The following is a 25,243-nucleotide window of genomic DNA, read 5'->3' on the forward strand; positions in this document are numbered from 1 at the left end:
AGATGATAGCCTGTCTTATCCTTTAACTACTGAGAGGTCATGAGTACAAATCATTGGTGAATAACGCTGTAGATATCATCTGGCAATATGTAACTGATGGGCATAGGGAATATCTAATATGTACATACAGTACAACTACATTATGTCAAAATGGAGTGAGAAATTAAAGAGGTACTGTTTGTCATCCAGTGTTCACCTTCAGCCTCTCGATGGCCTCCTCACTGCCTGGGCTGAACATGATGCGGTCATGCAGACTGGCGATAGATCCGGCACGGCTGGACAAGGCCGAGAGAGACGGAGAGGGACTCATCCCCGTCATGGCATTGGTCACTGTGGAGAGATCATCCCTTTGATTCACAGCTTGGCCTTTATTGTTATTGTTCTTGTAATCGGATAGGTCTGTCAGGGTGGGAGGGGGCGCTGGGAGTGTACAGGAAGTGGGGTTGGGGTAATCGATAATAGGGAGTAAAGAAATGGAGAAATGCAGACAGATAAGGAAGAGAAGAAAAGGGAGAATAGAAAGAAGACAAAATGTGGCTTAAAACAAATCTAATTCACAGAGAGAAACTTAAACTGCTTGTATACAAGCGAGGGCAGCACCAGCGGAAAGCCACGCGCAAAGAAGACCAACCAAAGAGATGCAACAAAGAGGCCATCCAGCCGTTACAAGGCACAAAAAATAATGCAACTAATATACAAAAAACCTCAAGCAAGTGTCAAATGCAGGAACAGTCGAAGATAAGCAAATGTAAAGTTGCAATATATATACTGTTCATTTCAGATAGAATTTCAAATATGAGACAAGAATTATTTCCAATCAAGCATCTTTTAAAGCAAAAATAAAATGAGTCATTGTGTATGGAAAATGAAATACGTAAGCAAGGCCGTCCAATGTGCATGGACATAATGACTCATTCTTCAGAGAACATTCAGGAAGCCTGAGCTCTCCATTAACATTATCACTGTATCTAAAAGCTGACGAGATGCATTTAATGCTCAGTGTGCTTCTCTAAAATGAGCAATGCCAAACAATTTACTGAAAGAAATCCATTACTCTGGCAGAGAATCAGACAAGTTTATATGTATAGCCATTAAGTAAACACCTGTGGACATTTTGAATCATGACTTTTGATATCTTTTCTATTTATCAAAACAGTCTACAGTTTACATCCTGTATTCTGTTGTTCGTTCAATGTTTTTCCTTGGCATTGTTGTGACACCTCAAAGGCCTATGATAGATTCTACAAAATAAAGAATATCAACCCTGCAGCTGCTGCTATGGCAACACAGAGCAATAAATTGGAAAAGTGTATCACACCCATCCATCTGGACAGGCTGTTGCCTGCCAAGATGGATCACATAATATCGCCTTCGCAGTGCAGCTAATGAAGTCATGTATTATGGAAAGACAGTAAAAAACTCATGGCATAAAATGAGGTGAGTACCTCATAGATCTAATATTATGCAAATTATTATACTCTCCCTCAAATGACGGGAAAGGGCGCATCATCATCGTCTTATGTTTACTGAATGCTTTCTGTTACGGCTGCCAACGGGAGGTGATAAAGCCAGACAGACCCTGCCGGGGGGGGAATGGGAGGCTACAGTCTCTACATCAGGGAAATTAAAGATTGGGATGAAACATGTCTCTTGATGGTGCAAATTCATATTTTGCTGCTCTGCTTTGTTGCATCACAGTGAATTAAGCTTTGCCCCACCAATGCCACAGCTACGAAGCCAAACACAAATCTCTACAGCACCATGATATTGCATATATAGAGATATAAATAGATAACAGCCAAAATGACAAAGCCTATATGCTATTTGTATTGCATAAACATTCATCTACTTGTATTTCAGTAGATATCTCTTTAAACAATCTGATCAATTTCTCTTGATATTGTGGTGCTGCAGGGAACACAAAAAAGCTATTATTTACTGTCACAGAAAGCGCCAGTGATGCTAAGCTGCCACAAGAGCAAAAGCAAGAGCCAAGAAACATACATTTCAAACCCTCTATCTCAGCACCAGACCCTCGAAATGCTGGGAGAAGACAAGATATAGCATGACAGGAAGAGAAGGAGAAAGAGAGAAAGAGAAAAAGAGACAGTGTAACACCTTTAGATTAAAATGATCATGGATTTAAATGTTCATGTATCTTTTGCTGAACACCTGAGCTGTGTAGTCAACATAAATACAACCAGTTTGTCCAGAATGCTCTCAGTACAGGAGATATAGTTCTGCATGTTCATTTCTGATTTTTCTGTGACAAATGTTGTAAATGAAACACTCACAGGTTCAGCCATGACAATGGTTATGAGAAAAAAAAAAAACAATTTCAGATAACTGTAAAGCTGCGTTCAGATACAAATTTTCATCTTGTTTAATAGTGCATCAGAATTGGGGGGTTGGGTGTAATGTGACGCAGCCCGCCATAATAGTGCAGGTGGTTTATTCCATCAGCATTGTCTCATTTTTGTCTCAGTTTTAAGGAGTAATCTAGTGATTTAGTCTTGCACAAAAAGTTGAAGGATGTGCAAGAGACAAACCAAAACATTAATGATCAAAATCGATGCAGCAGAGGCTGAAATCTCCAAAAACACTAGAACCCATGCCCCCCATAATGCAATTCAATATAACTCAATGCATCTTTTCTGTAGACCCTGTGTGCCTGGTAAATGCCCACCGTCTATCAAACCCCTCACCTCTAGTTTGTAATACAGACTCCCTGTTATAATTTACACACTATGACATCATCAGGGTTTCTTTTTCAGACTTTTCTTTGTACAGACGGAGAGAGCTCCTTCTAGAGCTACATTACACATTATACAACTGTGCTGGTGGACTATTATATGGTTAAATGAGTGCTAGGACAGCAGTAGAGGCTAGCATTTTCCAACTTGGAACGCTAATATTAAATAGCTCGTCATGCTAGCTCCCTCCCTACAACATGGGAATAAATTGCACTTCAATTCTGGTCCCTCTGTAGTCCAAAGAGAATCTGCATCTATTCATCACTTTCCATTCATGTCTTTCCATTAATTTTGGAGGGCTGGTTCTTGGTTAGATGTTGTATCTGAACGCACCTTGACGCACACATAATGTTTGTGAACATAGGGAGAATACTAGTGCAGTGTTTGTGAGAGGAGCTGTGTGAGCTGAGGTGAGGCTGATTGTATAGCCTTGAGAATAATGTGCACACTTACAAAATGGTCTGAAACCATTACAAACGGTTTGAAATTGAATTTAGAGATAACACTAATGGTCACACCAACCCAATAAATGAGCCCTTACTCTCAATGATGTCACCGAGGCCCTGGGCGAAGAGGAGCTCTTTCAGACGAGACACCTCCTCCTTCAGCTCGCGCACCAGTCGGTTGTTGGGATCCTCGTTGATGACAGCGTTACAGCGAATTTGTTTGGCGCGGTCTGCGTACCTGTGAGTGTAAATAAGGGACACGGGTGACGGAGGAGACAACAAGGTACACACATATTCACAATCCCCTTCCCCCCCCGCAGCACGGCACTGGGGCTGTAACTTGTCGTTCAAAGCTGCATTCATTGGCTGTGCGGGAGGTAAAAGATGTAGCAGAAGATGTGTTGTCTGCTCTCTACCTGAGTGTGCTGAGGGTCTCGTCATAGTTGATGTCTGCTGGACTCAGGGCAGCTACCATCGCAGTGCGAGAATTCCCCCCTGACACAATGTAGGAAAAGAGTTAGATTAGAACGCTTTGGGCTCAGTTTGCTGAGAATTGATGGATTATTAGGAAAAATTAGCCTGTCAAACTCAGATTTATAGTGTTCATACCCAAATTTTCTCTCAGTAGCCAAGTCAAAACTGAATCTCTGTAGGGAATGAAGCTTTCTACTTTCTTCTTCTTTTTATTCTGTGTGTTAAATAGGAAAAACAAAATTAAAATCAATGTATTTATCTGCATTTAGGTTGAGAGAAATAATACACAGAAAATATTAGAATTCAAATAGTTTACCTTATTTGGCCCAGAGTCCTAAAATGAAGTAGACAGTAAAATAAACACATTTATCCTACATTAAATCTGCTTTATCTTACAATGAACAGTACACAGATAGAATTCTTACCACTTCTGCCAAAGCAGAGATGACCTTCCCCAGCGTGGTCAGAGATTTGTTGATATTTGCTCCTTCCTGTGACAGAGCCCGAGGCAGAGAAGGATGTTTGCATTGAAAGTAAACACACACAAATCAATTGCTTTAATGTATATTTAGCCATATTGATTGTTTCCCACACAGGCGAGTAAATGTGTTTTCAGAGCTGTTTTTGAATACCCCAAATGTAATAAAGGAAAGTATTTTCACCTTAAGCCTTGTCCCCTTGGCTCCAGTAGAATCTGCCCTCTCACTGCCAGCCAAATCCACCAAACTTATTTTGCTGACCTGCAACAGCCCATGCAATAGATTTTAATGAATAAAATACAACAGATTACTTGCCATACATTGTTGTTCCAGAGACAGGTTTCGTTAAATGATTATTTTCACCTTACATTATCATTATGACCTTCAAGTAATCAATGATTTCCTAATTACGACAAGATTTAAATCAGTGTCATCAATCAGCTAAAAGATAAGCAGAGACAACAGCTCAATGTTAAATGAGTTCACTCATGTTGTACCTTCTCGGAGGTGTTATCAGTCTCGGCATCAAGGCGCTTCTGAGTGAATATGATGTTAAAGACGGCATGCGAGCGACTGCTTGTCTCGTTCATGTTGGTGGCAGCCACAGTCCTGTAGAGAGAGTAGATTCATTTATCCAATAAGCAAAATGAAATGTTTCTGTGTTTGTTAGACCAACAAATATAAGAATTCAAAGTGCAAATAGCTAGAATATAAATAATTAAATAAGCTGATGGACGGCTTTGTCACCTGGCCTTGTTGCCAGAGTCCATCAGGTCCTGGATGTCGTTGTAGGAGGTGACAGCCAGCTTGGACAGGTCCTCCACATAGGGTCCCATCAGAGGATGCTCTCGCACACGCAGGTGCCCTTTGTTTTTAGGGTTCAGCAAGTCCCGCACACGTTCACAGTAGATTTCCATGTAGCTTACCTGTTCAGTTTCATAAAATGAGCTTAAACATTTTGAACAGGTGACGGGTTCAGGTATACTGTATATACAGGAGGGGCAGATGACAGAGGGGAACCATACTTACCTCCACAGAGTAAGACATGCTGTTGTCTGTATTGTCATTGATTTTAGTGAAAAGATCTTCACACAGCTAGAAGGAGGAAAATAAGAACATTAATTCAGAATTTTTACAAGAGAGAAATTCAGATTCACTTACTGGGCAAGTAATCATGTCTGTACCAAGGGAATGATTCCTTGTTGATCTTTGACATCCTGTTTTCCCATCATGGTGTAGGACTTGCCAGCACCCGTCTGGCCATAAGCAAAGATGCAGACGTTGTAACCTTCAAAGGCATGCAGCAACATTTCTTCTCCGATGTCTTTGTACACCAGCATCTGAGAGGCATAATTGACATCCGCCGGCTGTGGAGAAAAATAAGAGATCAATAATTAGCAATCCATAGTAATGTGTGTGTGTGTGTGTGTGTGTGTGTGTGTGTGTGTGTGTGTGTGTGTGTGTGTGTGTGTGTGTGTGTGTTTGTGGCTTTGTTGGGGTGTCTGTACAACATTTGCTCTGTGGGAGTGCGGAAAGAGTTACCGTGGTGTGCGACCAGTAGGAGTAATCAAAGTTGAAGCTCTTGTTGTCTTTGGCCTGCTTGGGGTTGATGATGGCTGAAAGACAGGACAAGGAACACAGGTCAGAGGGAGGGTGAGTGCCGTCCACATGAAACTGTATCTGAACTGGATCAGTGTCATGTTGTACTAATAGAGCTGGAAAGGCCTTAGTTGCTTCTTCTTTCTGTACCAATAGTGATCTTTAATGTTTGGGCATCACATTAACGCAAACCACAAAAGATCAGCTGTTTTGGGACCCTTTTGGCATTTTTAGGAAGATGAACACTGAGAGTAATGAGAAAACATTTACCCCCACTGAAGGTGGGTGCACACTTGCAAATTTATGTGAGCGAGTAGGAAATAGCACGTACAACCAAAAACAAGATTAAACCTCTTCAGTACAGCCACAAGGCTGTAATTCATAACACCAGGAAAATAGGTTGGATGAAAAAGAGACAACTTTGCTATTTTTACTTCCTATTTCCAAATGTACAGTTTGGCCTGATGGTGGTGCCAGAAGTAAAAGACCTTGTTGTTACCTACCAGCTTTCTCTTGTGCAACGGCCATTTTAGGACAGCTCAGACTGAGCCTGTCAGGCTCAGACTCAACTCATGTTTCAATAGTCTAATCATGACACAACCATCAGCCTTCAGCTGCATTTCATCAGGCTCAGCTGTCCTCTGTCTGCCCTCCAACATATTCTACCTTTGTGAATCTTAAAATATTCATTTTTTCTTCCTGTGTCCACCATCTATACTGTATATCACACAAGTCTGTTTCGCACAAATCAAAACGAGTCATATCAACCATCTGCCATTAAAAGTTTAATCTTTCTATTCAATACCTTTTCACATTATCCAATAGCAATCCTAGTCTTACCAATGATAGTCTGGTCTGGTACATTTATATCCACAGGATGACCAATGATGACTCAAGCAAATCTCCATTCTTGAATTATGATGGCTGATCAAATCATTTCCTACTGATATCTGGCCTAACTTGATATTAGATACGTCTGCTCCGTGACCCTTTACAAAGCACATAGAGGTACTCATTCACTTTATGATGAGGACACACATCTTTCTCTGGTTCACTTCATCTATTAGTTATGTTACTGTCATTTTATTCTACAGCTCTCGGGCTTTTTACTGAAGTGTAGAGCTTAAAGCTTATTTGCAGCTAAGAAAACTGTGTATGTACAGTATGTGCATTTATAAAGATTTTGCTCTCTTACACAATATCATAATTGATTCTTTCAAAACAATGCCTCTTTGATATATTCGTTATTTAATTGTATAACTTTTTTTCTTGTCCAGAGATTTCATTTTTGGAATAACACATTTGATTGAACAACAGACAAAATAAATGTGATCCAAAAATGGACAACTGAGCCAGAAGAATGAATAATATTCTCTAAAAATGGACATGCAGCAAAAGTAATTAAGATTTGTAGAAAAATGCTTCCACATACAACAACCTGTGTGATGGGATGATAGGGCCGACATTTGTTTTCATTCTCATAATGTTGAGACATTTTACAATTAAAATTGACACACAATTAAAGGCAAAATATCAGATGCATAACTCCAGCTTACTATTGTTTTCCATCTAATCATTCTAATCAATGGCTTTCAAAGCTGTACAGTTCTCTTGCAGAGGGCTGAAGCACACCCAAATATCAGTGTGTTCCTTAGTTCCAAGTATGACTGTAAATATTGCCACTGGAGTGACTGACCTGGTGGCGTGCCCACAGAAGAACAACACATCTAATATGGTCTGATGATAACAACTGTGAAAATGCTTCCTTTCTGCTCCCAGAGCGCCAGACAACATTTTCCCTGCTAATGTAGATGTGGTCGATAATAGAAGAAAAGGCCCAGGGCTAAGTAGACTCTCAAGTAAGCGTACACACTGTTATTTCCTCTTTACACTGCTGCTGTCTTTCCATCTATGAAATATAGGCCAGTGTGGCAGTTAGTCTTGGGTTTAGAGTTTCAGACCCATTCCTCACCATGACAAAGAGATGAGGCTGTGTTTACTGGGCATGACGTGTCCAGGTACTCTGGAAGACGGCCAAATATCAACACAGATGCATTACAGTTTACACACAGGACTCTCTTCTATTTTGAGAATACAAAAGTAGTGTACTCAGTGCTTGTAACTGTCATAAAATGTGTGAGGTTTGCCGCTAACCACAGCAGCAACTGCTAATTTCCCTAACTGTGCACTGTCTCCTGCCACAAATGTTTTCTTTACAGTAAATGTCATCACTTCAGACATCATTTGAAATTCCGGTTATACCTACTTAGAATGGGAGGGACAATTAGCATTAATGAAACAATAATAATTAATGCAGCAATAGCGTTTACCCTTGTTACCTTTCCCAGTGAAATCTAGCGTTGCTCATTGTAAAGCCTGATTGGCCATACCTGGAAATAAACTACAACTTGCACAAAATTTTGGTTAAATAACACAATACTTAAAAGAGGCTTTGAACCTGTTGTAACTAATCACTTTCAAAAGAAAATGTATTTCCTGTGTAGCGGTGAAGCAGGTTAAACACTGCAAAAGTATATCAGTGTGTCACTACAATTAGCTTACAATGAAAAATGGCCATTTAAGAGCACTCTCGAATACAGTCAGATATTGAATGAAGGCCCCACAAAGTCTCAAGCTGTCATGTGGTGAAAACAGGGAAGCAATTGATTAGCTTTCATGGCAAATAAATCTGATCTGGTTCTTTAAAATCTGGAGTCACAACGCAGAAAAAAAACCCCATCAAATAAATCTAATTTAAAAACGACAATGGATTACTTTACCAAACCTCTCAAATGAGAAATATATCAAGATCTGACGAGTACCCTTTGCAGTAATTCATCTCCTCTATACTTACTCATCTCTGATTGTGTCCTATGATTCATACAAGACCGGAAAGAAAAGCGCCTTGCTTTCAGATAAAGTAATTACTTTAGAGTGGCAGTGATTGGGAGCATATACGAGGGTTACAGCGAGAAACAGGGCAGTGCTGGCTATTAAAATTACACTCAGTAGCTTGGGTGACGTTGACAGTGCTCAGCGTTCAGCTCGCATGTCAGGGTAATCTCCACCTGAGGCCAGTTTTAGCAGCATTTTACGCCCACGGAGCATGTCTCCAATCTACATCATGCTCCCCTTTACTACCTGTCTTCCCACTTTTATGATGGAAACGCTTGTTAATTGCGAGGTGTTGAGTTTATGGATGACGCCAGGTCTGAAAGTCATGACATGGGGGGCAAACGTAATTAGACAGGGTACGACAGAAGCTCATTGTCTTCTGGCAGGAAACTCGTCACCAGAGGTGGTCAGGTGTGTATGCGCATATACACTATGTATTTTCTCTTATTAACAGAATGGTTGCACATACTGATTTCTACTAATGAGTTTAATCATATTCGCCTGATATAGACACTTATTTTTACAGCATTCAAATTAGTTCTTCAGATATATGGAAAATAAGGAGGAAGAAAAAAAAAACAACAGCATGTTAGAATTGTGCTGAATTGTTTGAACAGGGAGTAATTACTTTGCAAAAAAAAAAAAAAAACAAATTAATGAGAAGTAGGGAGCTAACAGCATCAGTAGGAAAATGGGAACGAAAAAGGAGTAGGGAACATTAATTTTCTATTTTTTAAGAGCCAACAACCCAAAATCTTCTAAAAGGCAGCCTGAATATTGTGGCTGTACAAAATAATGATCCATCCAAAAATAATCCATCAGTAGACCGTTAATGGAGGCGTGTTTTAACTTTGTTTGGTGGACTGAATGGAAAGGCAACAGACTCCAGCTTATTAGCCGGAATTAATGACTTAACTGAAAACAGACACAAAAGGCCTATTTTACATTGATTCATTGACATTATTATCTCCCACTGGTTTACACAGTATCTAGTCTGTTCTAATGTAACTTATTATCTACTGTATTATTCTTGATCTAGAATAGCTGTTTAATAATTAGATGTTAGTTCCTGATTTGTTCCTTACTTGTTCTGTCCTTAACTACTAAAATGTCATCAAAATATTTTCTGTAGGTTTATGCAACTACAGTGTAACATTTCCTTACACTGATACTTTAATCTATTATAAATACTTTCACTTAAGTCTGAATGCAGGACTTATTTCTTTCAATGCTATTTCACCACTGCTGAATAATTGTGTATTACAAACAGGTAGTTACACAGCATATTATATTTATAATCACATTTACATTACATTACTTACTATAAAGGGATAGTTCCACCTTTATTTTAAAGATCTAAACGTTGCCTTGCACTTTTTGAATACCACCTTTTAAAAGCAATGTTTGACAACACACTTCAATACAGTGTTAAGTCATTTTGATTCCCCAAATGTAGTTTACACACTTTTTGGGGGGTAAAACATCACCACTGCTTGTCACTATCACTGTCAGCGACACCCACATCTCACATCTTCTAATTATAGTGGTGATTATCTGCTGTAGTTGTTACACTATCATCTTTTCTGCATCCTATTATGACACACTCCATGTTTGTCTTTGTCATAGCTGCTGGGTCTTCATAATTGTGACTGAGTGATGCTGGTCAGACTGTCACGGGTGACCTGCCCCAGTCAATAGGAGAGGAAATGTGGCTGTGTCAGCAGGTCTGGCAGAGGGGATGTGAACCCACTGACAGAGACTGGAGGGGAGCCACATAGATGCTATATTCAGCACTGGGTTTACATGTAGGTGGTATGTTGTCTGCTGCTTTAGGTTGGATGCAAATTTATAAAGCTCACCCCGATAAGACACAAAACCTACCAACAGGCACTTTAGCTGTAGTTGTGCAATATTATGCTAATCAGCTCATTATTTTATCTAAAATTTGAACAAGCTGCATAAATACATTTAGTTCTCCCTAAAAAGCATGATATTTCTGCAAATTTATTTACAAGGGTGTGTCTACATTCAATTTTACCACAACAACATAATGTACACCATACAATTTGCCATTTATTTGATATTATTAAGAGTTTTAAAAGGGATGTACAGAAATATTTTGAGTCGGTCCAGTAGTGAAATTTCTTCTCTATAAGTTTTCTGACTGCGGCAAAATAAATTGAAATCTATCCAGAAAAGAATTTGCACCCAGTAGCCCTCTAAAGAGAGGCCCATCTTTCCTTCAGGTCTGTCCCCTGCATCTTAATTAAGGCTGGCGTGGGAGGGAAGATCTCTCAAACAACAAGATTACTGCCATTCTGCTGCTTTGTGGGAACTGGGCTATTGACCGACGCATGGGTGTCAGAGAGCACAAAGCAGAGAGTGAGACACACACAAAAAAAAACCCAGAACTTTTTCTTCCTCCTTTCCTCAGCCCAGACTACAAAAAGACAAGGGGGCATTTATACCCTGCCTCTGTACCTCCTCCAGACATTGCAACCAATGGGCTTTTTCATGACATCAGTCAGCTCACATCCTCCAGTCCACATCCAGAGCCATTGACTCAGAGCTGAAGAGAACAATCTGCTCTGATGAAAGACCTGCAGTCTCACTGAAAGAGGCTTTGTGCGTCTGATCAACATGATGTTTTTTATTACAGCTAACATGATGTTAAACTCAGTTTAATTTCTGGATTGTAAGCAAGATTGATTGAACGGATTTGCAACTAAAATCTGTTCACACAGACCCAATTCTGTGTGTAAAATAATCAGTGTGGGGGGGCTTCTAACTAGAGGTTTAATATGTCAAAATAAAATGTCTACTGCAATTTCCATTAGCTTAGTTTATGATTTCTTCTTTTTTGAAGCTTTAATTGCAACTGAGCTCCCAGATTTAACTGTATTCAGGTGTGATGAATCTTTAACTTATATTAGGTGACATAGCTATTTCTGATTTGACGATAATACATAAATTAGTAAAACATACATTTCTGAAAAACAAATATCAGAAGCAGTACATAAAAATTATATATATATATGTGTGTATATTTGCAGCCATTTTCTGGCTCCTCACTAATGGAAGACTAATCTATTGTGTATGTTTATACAATGCCTACAGTGCTTTAACAGCCTGATTGATGTTGTATATTGTTGCATGTACAGTCTGTACTGCAAAACTATAATGTTGGGTTTTCTCAGGAGGTCTCCAAACAAACATTATCTAGGAATATATATAAGATAATATATGAGAACAGGGTAGTGAGTATTGCAGTGAATATGCAGTAAGTGTTCAAATGAGCATATATTAAAGAAAAAGGAAACGCCACACTGATTAACATGGTAGCATGCCAGTGAAATTCAGTGTTTTCACATCAAATGTACCTGCATAACTGGTATGATTAAAAAAACAGAAATAGGCTTTGTTTGATTAGGTATCAAATTCACAGATAAATGCAAACAGGATGTCTCTAAGGACATTCCACTGATATCCACACTGTCAATATATTCCCAGTGGACTACAGTCCCTCTGATCTAAGTTTACACTGCTAAAGGAGACAATGCAGCAAAATACTCATTGTCCACTGCTGTAGAGACAGGAGGAAGGAGCTCCGTGCCAAGGCAATGACACCACATTTTCTGTAGGTGTCAACAAATTTTAATCACCATCGTGCTGTGAAAACCTTGAGGGACGAAAATGGACAATTCCTACTAGAGTTTGCAAGATTATACGTGTCTAGATTTTAGTTTAGAGGGGGAATTTATCACAAAATCCAACAAATCACAGTTAAAAAATGACAACCCAAAAAAGCCACCCAGCTTGTTGTCTAGTCACCCATGACATGAGGAAGAAGGGAGAGATGGCTAAATTAGGCCAAATGGTAAATATTTTAGGGAGCCTCATCCATTATTGACAAATGGCTTTACCTTGCTAAGCAGACTACATATCGAGTGTCTTTCCAGTCTCCTCTCGACCAGAGGCCTCGCTGTGCACCATGCATAACCCAAGGAATTAGGGGTGCTTCGAACTATAATACATGCTTAAAAACTATACAACATAAGGCACAAAAACAAATACAGTAGGTAACATTTCAGTATGTTTATACGGATTATTTCATGCAGACAAAATCTACGTTTCTTCCAAATGCAGCTGCCAATAGTGCATTAGTGACAGATTTGAATTGAAAAGTTAATTAGAAAATGTTGAATAAGGAGCCGTTTTTAAATCTGGCTTAATCTGACCACATAAATAAATAACAGGCGTCGTGCTAAATAAATATGAGATCAAATTTGCAGGAGATTATGTCACCTACAGCGTGATGTTGAAGAGATTTCCTAAGCAGGTGATTTCAATCTGATAACTCATCTAGTTCGAGCTCTATTTAGTGATGGAAAACGTCAACCTTTCAGTAATAAGACGGCTGTAAATCTTGCACACGCTGAACATTTTCTCTCAGATAGAGATTTGCAGAGTCATACAGGGAGGTCCGAGGTCAAGATCAGCAACAGAACAGCTGGAGAAGCTTGAACCTGTGCCCTTGGAGAACACCCCCTCCCCCCCAGTTCTTACATCTGGCTACCAACAGCAGGTGCCTGCTACCAACCAGTTACTCTACTTTTGCTGCCTGTGTAGCATGTAGCTATTCAAGCAAACTACATTTAATTCTGAATTTCAGACAATAAAAACATACTCTAATAACTAATGATTATTTTCATTATTGATTAAACTGTCAATTATTTTTTTAATATATATTGATTAGTTGTTTGGTCTATAAAATGTCCAAAAATGGTGAAAAACGTTGATCACTGTTTCCCAAAACCCATGATGCAACCTCAAATGTCTTGTTTTGTCCACAAACCAAAAGTATTTCATTCGCTATCACAGAGGACTAAATAAACCAGAAAATATTCACATTTGAGAAGCTGGAATCAGAGAATGTGTCATTTTTTTCTTAAAAATGACTCAACTGATTATCAAGATAGCTGGTGGTTCATTTTCTGTTGATCAACTAATCGATTAATCGACTAATCATTGCAGCTCTATATAACACATACGCTGTAGGTGAATTTTCCAAACTGGGCCAATGTTTTTCAGTAAAGTAGTTGTGGTTTGAGTACTTACTGGTGGTGTTTCCAGACATCTGAATGATGCATTTGCTTTCTTTTCCAATCTCCCTTGAATTGAAGGGGCGGACACGCACCGCCACCTTCACAGAGGCCCCTGCCATGGTGCTGTCTTCCTAGCACCTTGGGGTGCCTTGTCTGGTGCCCAGGTGTAGGGCCTGCAGATCAGTGGAAAGGAGCAGATAGTGAATCCTAATTAATATAATTCCCCGTTTTATCAGTATGTATGAATTCATATGCAAATGACATGCTACAACAGACTTGGACCATCTTTTTTGTCACATGTTATGTTATGTTATGTTATGTTATGTTATGTTATGTTATGTTACATAACTGATGTCTTATTTTTACTTCCAGATGAATTTGTGTTAAAATTGAAGGGCAGAATATTACATCTTATGGTTGACGTGTTCAGCACAATAGAGGAGGGCAGGGCTATGTGGCTGTAACATGAAAAGACCATGCATGGTCAGCTACAGCCGAGGGAGATGGATAATAAAGCTAGCAGTAACAAAAGAAGTGCAGCAGCAGCTAAATGTCAGGCTATTTCCCTGGATTACAATGGCACTGAAACCAGCCACAAATCCAGGGTCTGGCTCCATTCAGCAGCTCGGTTTCATGAACAAACCCCGTCATACTGTCTCCTAAAAGACTAAATATCAACATTAAATCAACGCTGCCACCACACATTTTAGTGTGCAGTGCCATCGTGGGTGTGATCAAGATCCACCATGACTCATCATCTGTGCCAATCAAAATAGATTAATTTCATGTTTTAATCAATAAGCTCGACGAAGAGCAATACGATACGATTTCACTGCTGCGAATGTTATCAAACTATCATAGTTTATAGGTTATAGGAGAAAGTGACATTTCTGTAACTTAATTAATACCCCGAATTTGGGATATTGTTAGAATTGTATCAATATTCACAGTATGTTTCTGCAGTTTGCGACTTAAGTGTCTGTCATCGTCATTGACTGTTGAAAATCTGCTGTGTCACCCTGCTTCCTGACACATCCTCTAAAGCTGGCACCTTAACAGATTCATTTGTGAAACAGATTCATTTGTGAAATGTATGCAGTTAACATTGTACGACAGGAAAACAGTGCGTCATGTTTTTTAAGGTGTAGCCATAGTGTTGATTATACTGAAGGCAAATAAGGATCAATAAATAAAACAGACTGAATAATATTGATCCAACATCCAGTATTGTTTTGATATATAAAAATGAAGGGATGACGATGGAGTTCACATGCTTAAAGCATATATTATGTTCAACAGAATATCTTATATAAAAAAAACAATACTTTATTATACTTCTGAAAATTCAGATCTGCTTTTTTTTCCAACAACATTCATGGTCATAATCTACAGATGCTCTGACCAATCAGCTGATGATGCAGCTCAGCTGGGCGGCCACCATTTTCCCTGTGACAAAGACTAATGTAATAAACCATGATGATGTGTACTTTAAGGTGACGACAGTTTCATGCAATTTTTGCTTTTCAATCATAAAAATATACATTTAATGGTTAGCTTTTTGGCATGACAGCAACAGCCACAAAGCACAGGTAAACACAGGTTTAGGGCCTGTCTTTGGTTGGGCTAAAATTGATAATTCATAACTGTAATTACTTCTTGAAAAATTGCAAATAATTCTGAGAGCTCGTGAGATAACATTTGTTCAGTTATGGCAAGCTACACGTCTCCTAGCTTACCTTTCGCCCAATGACAGGGCATTTATTCATGTCGTCCTGCGTATGCTCACATAATTAAAATACCGTTTATCAAACAATATAAGCAACACCGAGTCGTGACAGCACATGTATTGTGTTACAGAGCAGCTTTAATGTCTTTCTGTTAGTACACTATCCTTTAGTCACTGACAGCCTCTTCATCGGCCGCACCCTATACCCATCTCTTCCCAGGAGATTTAACACTAAGTAAATAAAGACTGTCTCATTAAAACTGCATTACAACGGGACAATGGACAAATAAAAACCTACCTCCGCAGTGCCAATGAGGTCTTTTTCCCCCTGTGTGGACACCGAGTTAGTCGTGCTCCTCTGTTTTATTATCCAGCTCCGCAGCTACCTCCACCTCCTCTGGTCTCCTCCAGGTCTGACACTGCCCCTGCTAACAGCCTCGCCTCTCCATGAAAAAACGGGAAGGGCTGGGGTTACGGTGTCGACGGTGTCCTCTACCCAACCCACCCCCCTCTGCCCTGCCCTGCCCTGCCCTGCCAGTGGGGACCCAGGAAGGAAGGTGGCCGGTCGGGTTGCTGCGGATGGTGGCCGCTTCTTCACAGTCAAAAGCGGTCAAAATGGCTCTGTTGTCTCCCTGTCTCTGGCAAGGATGCTTGAGCTCCACTGAGCCGGTGACATCACCACCGAGGGAGGTAACAGCATCAATGCAGTGGTGGGTAGAGAGAGAGAAGAGGAGGGGGGGAGTGGAGAGAGAGAGGAGGGGGGGTGGGAGGGAGAGAGAGAGAAAGAGAGAGAGGGGAGGGGGGTTGGATGGGGGGGAGAGAGAAAGGGGGGAAAGAGAGGAGGGGCAGGGAGGCTAGGGAGCAAGATTTTCGATTTGTAATTTTTGTTTTCAAAAAGTTATAAACATGCACATTACATAGGCAAAACAATAATAGCATACTAGAAAATAGGAAAGCAATTACAAATACAACAGAGTTGTTACACAGGTGAGCTGCAGGGTAACAAACATGTTAAGACAAGTCAAGTCACAATTGATTGGGGGTCCAATCTAGGAAAGAGTGGAATTTCCTTGATCTGTTCAACCACCTTGGACCACTCAAGTTCCTCATTGTCTAGCTCAACATGTTGGTGACGGCCTTCCCCATTACCAACATGTCAAAAAAGACCTCAAACACTGATCACTGTCCATTAAATCTGCACATTTCCAGTGCAGTGCAGTAAGTGGGGAGGGAACAAGATTAGTATCCCCCATGAAACACCTCATGTAAAAAGCTGCTGTTGTGTAATACTTTTTATTTAAAGCTACTAAAAAAATAGCAAATAGCATGGGTGGAAAAAAATTACCCCAAATGCGGGTAAAACAGCTTCGTTTACATGCAGGATTGTTTTGACTGCACTCAGTGGACAATAGAAGCATGAAAATGCATTTGTTGTGAATAATGTTTAGTAGGTCAAACCAGGGACATCAAGCTGAGAAGAGACAAACTGGCACAAAGCAGGTCTCTGCACCATGGAAACTGCCTGCTCACTGAGGCACACAATATAGCCAGCATCTTGCAGCAAGTCTAGTCCCAAACACTGAAGCAAAAAAATGATCATGTGGTCATAAAGGTCAGAAAATAGTTTCACTTTCTCAAGTGATGTGGCTTATCTGCACTGATATTGGAAGATGTTATAGTTAGTTGTCTTCCTGCACAGCAAATACTAATAGTTAAATAGTAAACATTCAGTAGACAAAACCCTTTTCCACAACATTAATTTTCACTTATCATAGCAGGAAAATAACAGGTGTAACTGATAACATAAATGATGGCTCAGTTCCATTCAAGTGTCCAAGGAAGCTATACTGGTGCACTACACCAGAGTCATGAATTTGGAAAACCTAAATGGTATCAGCCATAAATCATTTTATTATTATTATTTATTCATTCTTTTTTTTTTCGACATCATCAAAATGTCATCACTGAGAAAAGATATGTAGGCTGCACCGTTGTATTGAGTCAGCTGCGACTTAATCACATTAGATAACAATGGCCTTTAATGGAGTTCATAAAAATGAAAACAGCACTGTCAGATGACATAAATTATGTGGAACAGAATGAAGACATTTTGACATGTCACAGCAGGAAAAGCACAGGTGTAAATAATAAAATGAATGATGGCTGAGTTTCATTTAGCTGCTGGTATTGTTCATGCTGGCTCACTGTCACGCTGTCATGGTTTACTGGGACACATGAATAGAACATCATTAATGTTATTAGTAACACCTGTACTTCTACTGCTATGACAGGTCAAAATGTTTGCTGTGAAAAAGACTCCTGAACTCCTGGCAATTGCAAAAAAAAAAAAACATTAAAAAAACATCACCTGAACTTACTTTTTTTTTTTAGTAAATGTTGATTTACATTTGCTTATGACAGCATCCTTACTTCTAGCATTCTTACAATATTATATATTTTACAGTGAAGGAGAAAACAAGGAAAGACAAATTAATAATAGGATAGATAGTAGGATAGTGAAAGATAATAATATATAAAGTTGGAAAAATACAAACAAGAAAATAGGCTGGATCTATAGTCTATTACACTACATGTAGCTCATCTAATGATAGTTCCTCAATGTTATTTAGTTAATCCATTTAATCAATTTACTCCACTTTCTGATATATTAATATATTAATTTATTAATTAAATGAAGGTGAAGTAGGTTTTAGTCAGTTAACCTTGTTATCTGTTTCACAGCTGTAATTCTCAGTATCCTCTATAGGTATCCGTCTATTGCTAGCGTAAGCTCAGATGGTGATATACCTGAAAAAATACAATTGGGTTCAAACACCTGTTTAATCCTAATATTTTTTAGTATTGGGTAGAAAAAGAAGATACAGTATGTAAATGATACTTTGTAGTTCAACCTGTGTGAACAGATGACAAGATGAAGAGCAATGCCTGGAGCAATGTTCTCATAGAGAGGCTCTCAGACAGTCATTGAGCTGATTGCAGAGATGAGAGGACCGGGCTTAATAATGACAATGTGTCCTTGTGCAAGTGACCCACACACATTACAGGTCTACAGCACAGTAACGGGTCAGCGGCTGGAGGTTGTCGCTACGAGATCAATACATTTTCTTGTCACTGTCATCCATCTTTAGACAAACAGGTCTGCACAGTAAAACATTTCACCCTGCTTTTTGCTTTTTTTTTTGCATAGATGTTGAAATATACTTAATTGCAAAATTTCTTCCAATCTATGCCTCTTGATTGAATTAAATTATGAGATAAAATGCAGAGTGTGTTGCACATCAGGCTTAGCAGTGGTAAAGGGTAGTGAACAGGAACTCTCTATCTGATGGTAGGATACTCTGGCCGCTCAGGTTTCAGCCTGAGTGAAACACAATGCAATTGTGTTTTGTGACCTTGCTCTTTGCTCAGTCCTACCATTCCTACTGCTCTCTCTCTCTCTCTCTCTCTCTCTCTCTCTCTCAGACACATTTTCTTGATGTGTAACATCTCTCGAGGGCTCTTTACATCTCCTCCACTTCTATCTGATGCAATTCCTTTATTTAATTCATCAGCATTAAGACTTCAAGGTCTAATCCATGCACAAGGAGAATATGCTGCTTGAAGTGTAGCAATGGTCCACCATCAAATATAAGAGGTGAGTGTGAATCACAACAGATGAAAAAAGGATGATGTCACTCCCATGACTCACCACATACAAGATGACATACTCTGCCCTGTCTTCTATGTTTTAATGTGAATTAGGCCAAGCTGAAGGCCCAGTTTTATAAGTGAGCGTGAAAGGAAATTTTGATTATTTAAGAGTGTCCACTACAGGGAGATGTGAGCAGGAGCCAATGTATTGTTCTGCCCAACCTTCCAGCTCTTTTCTGCCATGTCTAAATTCGGTGGCACAGGAGTCTGAATAATTTATTGGTTGAGTGAGCTATTGCCTTGAGCCTAGTGTGACAGACATGTTTTCTTAAAGAGATGCTCTTGGAGTGTATCTCTCAGAGCATGTCACTCAAAACTCCCTCCCCATAATCACATTTAGCACTGAAACATCAATGATATTAATATAATAAACCCAAGTAATCCATTAACTGGGAGATCATTCTCCATCTTGTGGTCAACAAGAGAAGCTCCTTATTTTTCATGCAAAAGATCATAAGTCTGTTTTATGACTGATTTCTGCTTCCATGAAATCAAAAATTAAATCAATAATTACACCTCCCATTACAGGCTTATAAATAATGAATCTAAAAGTACAATGAGTGCATGCTGACAGCAATTGAACCACTGAGGCAGTCATAATAATAAATCTAATCATGTTTCATCTAGCTTTCATTTCTCTTGATAATATGCAGTAGTATTCAGTTTCTAAAGGACACTCCCTTTGCTTGTATTTTTTCAGTTCCTTCTAAATGTCACCTGTTCAGCATACATCTCTGTATTGTGAATCCTTTCCACAAGTGCATATTCAAGTAAAAAGTATTATTATCTAGCTTTATATATTTTAAGTCTATGTTCTGTTGTCGATGTAATCAAGGTGTGGCAAAGTATATCACATCCCAACCCACATCCTCTCTGATAGCAACTTTCCAGAGGATGCTGCCTGTTATGAAGTTGGCTAATGAATCATGTTCAACACACTCCCCCTGGTGGATTATACATACATTTATACTGTAGATAGATAAAAAAAAAAAAACATATAACAACCAGACATGACAATAAAACATCAGTAGAAAAAATACCACATATTAGTCTAGATTAATGGAGAACAGTTTATTGTAGAGTTCAGTGACACATTGCAACACCATCATTCTGACATGTAACCTCAATTTCAACTAGGTTTAAATCCTCATGACAAACGGAAACATTCTTTCAGTAACAGAAGTATTTGGGACAGCGGGCAGGTGACATCTTACTGACATTTCACCATCACGTTACTTGCACCGCACCGACCACTTGCACAGCGGTCACCTCAACATTTACCACAGTTTACATCCATCACAGCAACAGGGGGTGACCGGCTTTGTCTAACCAGCTTTGTGTGAGCAAAACAAATCTATATGTCCACAATCCTGAACATGGGATGAAAAACACAGATAGTCATTGTTGAAAGCCTCTGCAAATTAAGATTTCCTCCTCTTGCTTATATTGCTCGGATGATCATAACTCAGATTACTCATTAACAAAAAGCAGTACCCTGCGTGGAATATTTCATATGTACAGTGTGAAACTGTGAGAAAGTAGAACTTGAGGAAGTTTGTTAAATTCACTTTTATCACAGAAATATTATTCTTTGTCCAATTCAAGATCCCACTTTTGCAACAGCTTGATCATTGATGTTGCAATCTATCTTGCTGTCCATCACAGGACTCGAAGGTTCAATACTCTAACAGGATACTGTAAATGACGCATGTAAAAGTACAACTTCTGTTATGTAATAAATAAACTTGTCACTATTAAGACCTAAATCAAAAGCTTTTATCACTAAAACACTAAAATAAGTCACAAGTAATTTATGTTTATTAGGCTGACATTTAACAGCACCTTTCAGTGGTAACATTACAGTACTGAAGGTACTGTGTTATAATACCTTCATGTATTTGCAGGGATGGACATACAGGTACATTTGACTTTAATGCAGTATTAAAGTCACTGTTACCCTGACGTACCATGTATAGTGCACAGGATCAATGCCCAATGTCACATAAAAACGTGTGATTAGGGCATTGTAAAGTGTGGTGAGCTCAATTACTATAAATATATGATGTCCTACTACTTGAATGTGACTAATTCACAGCAGCCTAGTATGTGCAACTTTAGGTGACCAGTGAGAATGAATTTGCTATTTAACTATTCCAGTGGTAAATAATTGGATTACAAGTTATTTAAATTGTAAAGAAAAAAGTATGTGGCCCCCGTGTGATATGACTCAATGTCTGTTAACAATTTGACAAGCAGAATTTGAAATTTTAATTAGCATTACTTATGAGAAACATCTGGCTGAAAATGTATCAAACCATGGCGTCCTTTATAAGAATATGTTTCTAGAAAAATCTAATATTAAATTTGACTAATCTTTCCCGCATCTTTTTCATGATTTGTGATAACTGGCATTATTAATTCTATTTCATTATTAGAGTAAGATGCTCAAATGTTGTCTGCATGTTTTGAAATATGCGAAAACCGCTATTAGCCTACCTGTATCTTATTCAGTTGCTATAAAGGGAAATATAATCTCATTAAAAGGTTACTTTTATGTGCTGAATTGCTCACAGAAGAGACGGGGAGGCATAACTGAAATCCTCCAAATACACAAGTTGATGAAGAAAACTGTTACTAGCTAGCTAATACGTTTGGGTGGAAAACACTTAAAGGAACAGTTAGAAATTTGGGGAAATATGTGTGTTTGTTGTTTTGCCCAGGGTTAAGGATTGATATAAATTTCATCTCTGTGCATTCAGTTCAAAAATACATCAGGGTTGTGTTTAGCTTTGCACAAAGACAAGAAGCAAATGGGAAACAGCTAGCTTTGTTGCTTCAAGCTGAAAAATACACCTTCCAACAATTATAAAGATCTTATTTCTACAGTACTGTAGAAACACACCATAAAATAGAAATGCAAAATGAGACTGAACATGAAGTTGGAGCTATTTACTTGGCCAACAATGCAATGGTTTGCTTACTCTCAACAGTCCTGCCCCTATACCAAGGTCGCACGGTTTTCACTTTATGGTAACTAATCCCAATTATGGATGTATCAGGTGACTAACTTGCTGGCTAACACGACAAGCTGTACCAGTACTGGTAATATTGGGCATAGTTTTTAGCTTGCTAGCCATAGCTCGGCTAGTCATCTCCATCTGCTTCCCCACTTTGCGCTAAGCTAGTATGAACATACACATACTATATCTATTTCTGTACTGAATGCACAGAAATGAGGCCTCATATCAGTCTAACTGTAGGTAAGATTCCCCAAATACTTTAAGAATGACAAACACAGGAGCCTGTCGACTAGTATTTCATACAGTTATTTAGAATGGCTTACAACTGGGTGTAAAAAGCCATGAGCCATCGCAGCTTTCCCTCCTGGAGTCACTGAGGCACTACTTCCTTCAACGAGGCCAAGGCTGAGTGGATGCGGACATGAAGCCTGTTCTCAAAGTCGTAGCCTGTAAAATCCTCCTAAAAATGTTTTTAAATAGATAGATGGAATTAAAGAAATGTCATCAGTTAATTGTATATATTTATAACATTACATAGATGATTACTATCTAAATATTTTACCTTTGCTTGAAGTAGTAATGATCTCCCCTTTCCCACTGTCTGGATTGCAAAACAACAAAAAAGACAGAGTTATAACTGAGCATCAGTAGATTCCAAATAGAAATACCTCTTTGCTTCATAAATCAATCCCAAAAATATGACTGCTATGTGCGGCAAACTGACCTCTGGTTTTGCAAGGAGTATACATCCCAGCTCATAGACGGCGTACGGCTGAACATACGAGTTGATCTGCCGTCCGTACTCATCTCTAGCAGCCAGCTGAAATGACTGGATCCCAGATAAAATGGACAGATAAAAAAAGATGAGAAACATTACCAGTAGAAATTCAGTCATTCAGGGATCAATGTAGACTGATACCTGAACAGCATCTCTCATGTTTCCATGACATTTGTGAATGGCACCGAGGAGGAGATGCTTCAGGCCTCTGCACGAAGCGTCATCTAAACTCTGTAACACTGAACAGACATGAGAGTAAATTGTCACACAGGGTAAAATTAAATTCTTAGGAGTCTGGCTGCAGCTAAAGTGGTTATGTTGGTATGAATCATGATGAATCATGTAGGTTATATTCACCCTGATTCATTATCTGCAGTTTAGATGAGGAGCAGTTTGGAAGAGCTTTCCACAGATACAGCACTTCAATTACACCAAGGATGCATAGCTCTCTGGTGGGAGAAACCTTTCTCAATCTCTCAGCCTGCAGAAGGGAATCAGACAGAGAAGGAAAACTTTTATGACACACTCATGATGACTGACTTTCAAAAGAGAGAGGAAGGTGAATCTTCAGCAAAACCCACCCTTTTGACAGCAAACTGCTCTATCTGGTTGTTTTTCCTCTTGAACAGTTTCTGCACATCTTTGAAAACTCCGGTTGCCCCATCCAGGTCACCTGAAGCACCCTGACTCACTGGAAAAAAAACATTAAAAAAAAGACTGCATAGAACACAGAGTAGAAACAACCCAGCAGTGCAAGCATTTGTTAGTGTGTGACAGGCCCACCTCCAGTCAAGTAGGCATAGTAGCACTGCGACCAACGTGACTCATTCTTCAGCCGTTCAAATGACCTGTATGCATCCTCGAAATTCATCTCAATCATGCTACACCAACCTGAAACAAAGACAAGCAGACAGAATGACAAAATGAATCCCTTGCTGTACGTCAAGTGCCAGTATGTCACGACAAGCTAATGAGAGAACACGTACCAATCTCATAGAGACACACATGCTGGATCTCTCTTTGGTCTGATGCAAGTTCTAATGCATCATGGAAACAGGCCAAAGCACTGTTGATATGGCACTGGGGACAGAGAAGAGAGCACACACACCAACAGGTAACGGTAATTATGTTAGACACACACTACATGCATGTGTTGAATGAGAGAGTTAGATAAATAGATGGTTGATCAGATGTTGGTGAATTAATGAACAGTCTGACATGCATATTAATTGTATGTGCTTGAATAGAGGCGGTTGTACTGGCTAACGGAAGCTAAGCCTGTTTTTATCATATTCTATAAAAAAAGGTTTTCCTCCAATGTCTTTACCCAGTATTACAATAACAAAGACTTGTTTAAGTTCTAATTTTCTGTCACTGACTGTTACTAACCTGCTGCCTACTGTACATACCTCTAGCCGGTGAACCCGTCCTTTAAAGAACATGAAGAGGGACGAGTTGGGGTAAACCACCGACTTTCTCTGCAGAATTGCTTTGGCTTCAAGTAGCCCTGCATTTGTATCGGAGCCATCCAGAGCAAAGAAGGGCAGCACTACTGTGTGGTACCACAAGAGGGCCAACCTGTGCAACACAATACGAAATTCATCTCAGAGTGTCTCAAAAGCTTTCGAAAAATTTGAACCTGAAGCTCAATAGAAATTAGTATGAAACTGAATATTTATGAAAGGTAAATATGCAGCTCCAAATGTGCAGTTCACTTTTATGCTGTGAATACTAAAATGGCAGTGTAGAATAAATGTCAACGAAAGTAGCTGCAAGCCTGTTTCACATGTAAAAAAACATGTTTGTTTACATACTAGTTTGACCATTAACCTGCCTTAATTTGGTTTACGATTAGTCAGGTTGGGACAAAAACCTTTCTGACTCCAGTTAATGTAATTGCTGTTAAATTCAGTGGCGAGACACTTGGATGCATGTGACATACTTCATTTGCAAGAAAGCAAAGGTTACTCGAGATAATGCTCTGCAGAAGGTTCTTAATAGGGATGAACGGTGCAGAAACTGAGCTTATTAGCAGGTAGTGCATTGGCAAGACATAACCTATCCACTTTAAATACAGTTTCTTTGTCAGTTTCATGATAAAAAAAAATAAAATTTAGAGTTAAAGCTATGAGTTACATTCACATTACATTACACGTTACATTGCTCAGATTTCAGCACTAAAGCAGTCTCTGGACTCAATCGGATTGCTGCATCAGGATAATTTATTAGATTGGAAAAAAAACTTTTCTACAATACA

The 25,243-nt window shown here is 39.1% G+C and overlaps 3 protein-coding genes across 12 annotated transcripts in view; all 3 read right to left on the reverse strand.

The window, feature by feature from the left end:
• The window catches only part of kif1aa (kinesin family member 1Aa), a 40,992-nt gene extending 24,795 nt beyond the window's left edge, over window positions 1-16,197 (reverse strand). For 4 of the 9 annotated variants that reach the window (XM_044362413.1, XM_044362410.1, XM_044362412.1 and 1 more), the window contains exons 1-15: window positions 15,776-16,197; window positions 13,765-13,924; window positions 5,695-5,768; window positions 5,337-5,519; window positions 5,182-5,247; window positions 4,900-5,078; window positions 4,650-4,761; window positions 4,336-4,413; window positions 4,099-4,164; window positions 3,990-4,007; window positions 3,809-3,887; window positions 3,616-3,694; window positions 3,295-3,437; window positions 2,005-2,043; window positions 197-330 (exon numbers count right to left, since the gene is read on the reverse strand). In XM_044362413.1, coding sequence (XP_044218348.1) covers window positions 197-330; window positions 2,005-2,043; window positions 3,295-3,437; window positions 3,616-3,694; window positions 3,809-3,887; window positions 3,990-4,007; window positions 4,099-4,164; window positions 4,336-4,413; window positions 4,650-4,761; window positions 4,900-5,078; window positions 5,182-5,247; window positions 5,337-5,519; window positions 5,695-5,768; window positions 13,765-13,870 — 1,356 coding nt within the window. In that variant the 5' untranslated portion in view covers window positions 13,871-13,924; window positions 15,776-16,197. The remainder of the gene's footprint in view (window positions 1-196; window positions 331-2,004; window positions 2,044-3,294; window positions 3,438-3,615; window positions 3,695-3,808; window positions 3,888-3,989; window positions 4,008-4,098; window positions 4,165-4,335; window positions 4,414-4,649; window positions 4,762-4,899; window positions 5,079-5,181; window positions 5,248-5,336; window positions 5,520-5,694; window positions 5,769-13,764; window positions 13,925-15,775) is intronic. The other 5 variants (XM_044362416.1, XM_044362415.1, XM_044362414.1 and 2 more) reach the window with 4 other exon arrangements.
• Window positions 1-25,243, reverse strand: part of scly (selenocysteine lyase) — a 372,304-nt gene that overhangs the window by 31,971 nt on the left and 315,090 nt on the right. The gene's annotated exons all lie outside the window — the stretch shown is intronic.
• Window positions 20,239-25,243, reverse strand: part of LOC122989497 (tetratricopeptide repeat protein 39C) — a 10,888-nt gene continuing 5,883 nt past the window's right edge. The window contains exons 6-14 of the mRNA XM_044362433.1: window positions 24,396-24,564; window positions 23,973-24,066; window positions 23,770-23,877; window positions 23,568-23,677; window positions 23,344-23,467; window positions 23,128-23,225; window positions 22,933-23,037; window positions 22,771-22,809; window positions 20,239-22,668 (exon numbers count right to left, since the gene is read on the reverse strand). Coding sequence (XP_044218368.1) covers window positions 22,579-22,668; window positions 22,771-22,809; window positions 22,933-23,037; window positions 23,128-23,225; window positions 23,344-23,467; window positions 23,568-23,677; window positions 23,770-23,877; window positions 23,973-24,066; window positions 24,396-24,564 — 937 coding nt within the window. The 3' untranslated portion in view covers window positions 20,239-22,578. The remainder of the gene's footprint in view (window positions 22,669-22,770; window positions 22,810-22,932; window positions 23,038-23,127; window positions 23,226-23,343; window positions 23,468-23,567; window positions 23,678-23,769; window positions 23,878-23,972; window positions 24,067-24,395; window positions 24,565-25,243) is intronic.

Source organism: Thunnus albacares, chromosome 9 (assembly GCF_914725855.1).
Source record: "Thunnus albacares chromosome 9, fThuAlb1.1, whole genome shotgun sequence".
Classification (NCBI taxonomy): Eukaryota; Metazoa; Chordata; class Actinopteri; order Scombriformes; family Scombridae; genus Thunnus; species Thunnus albacares.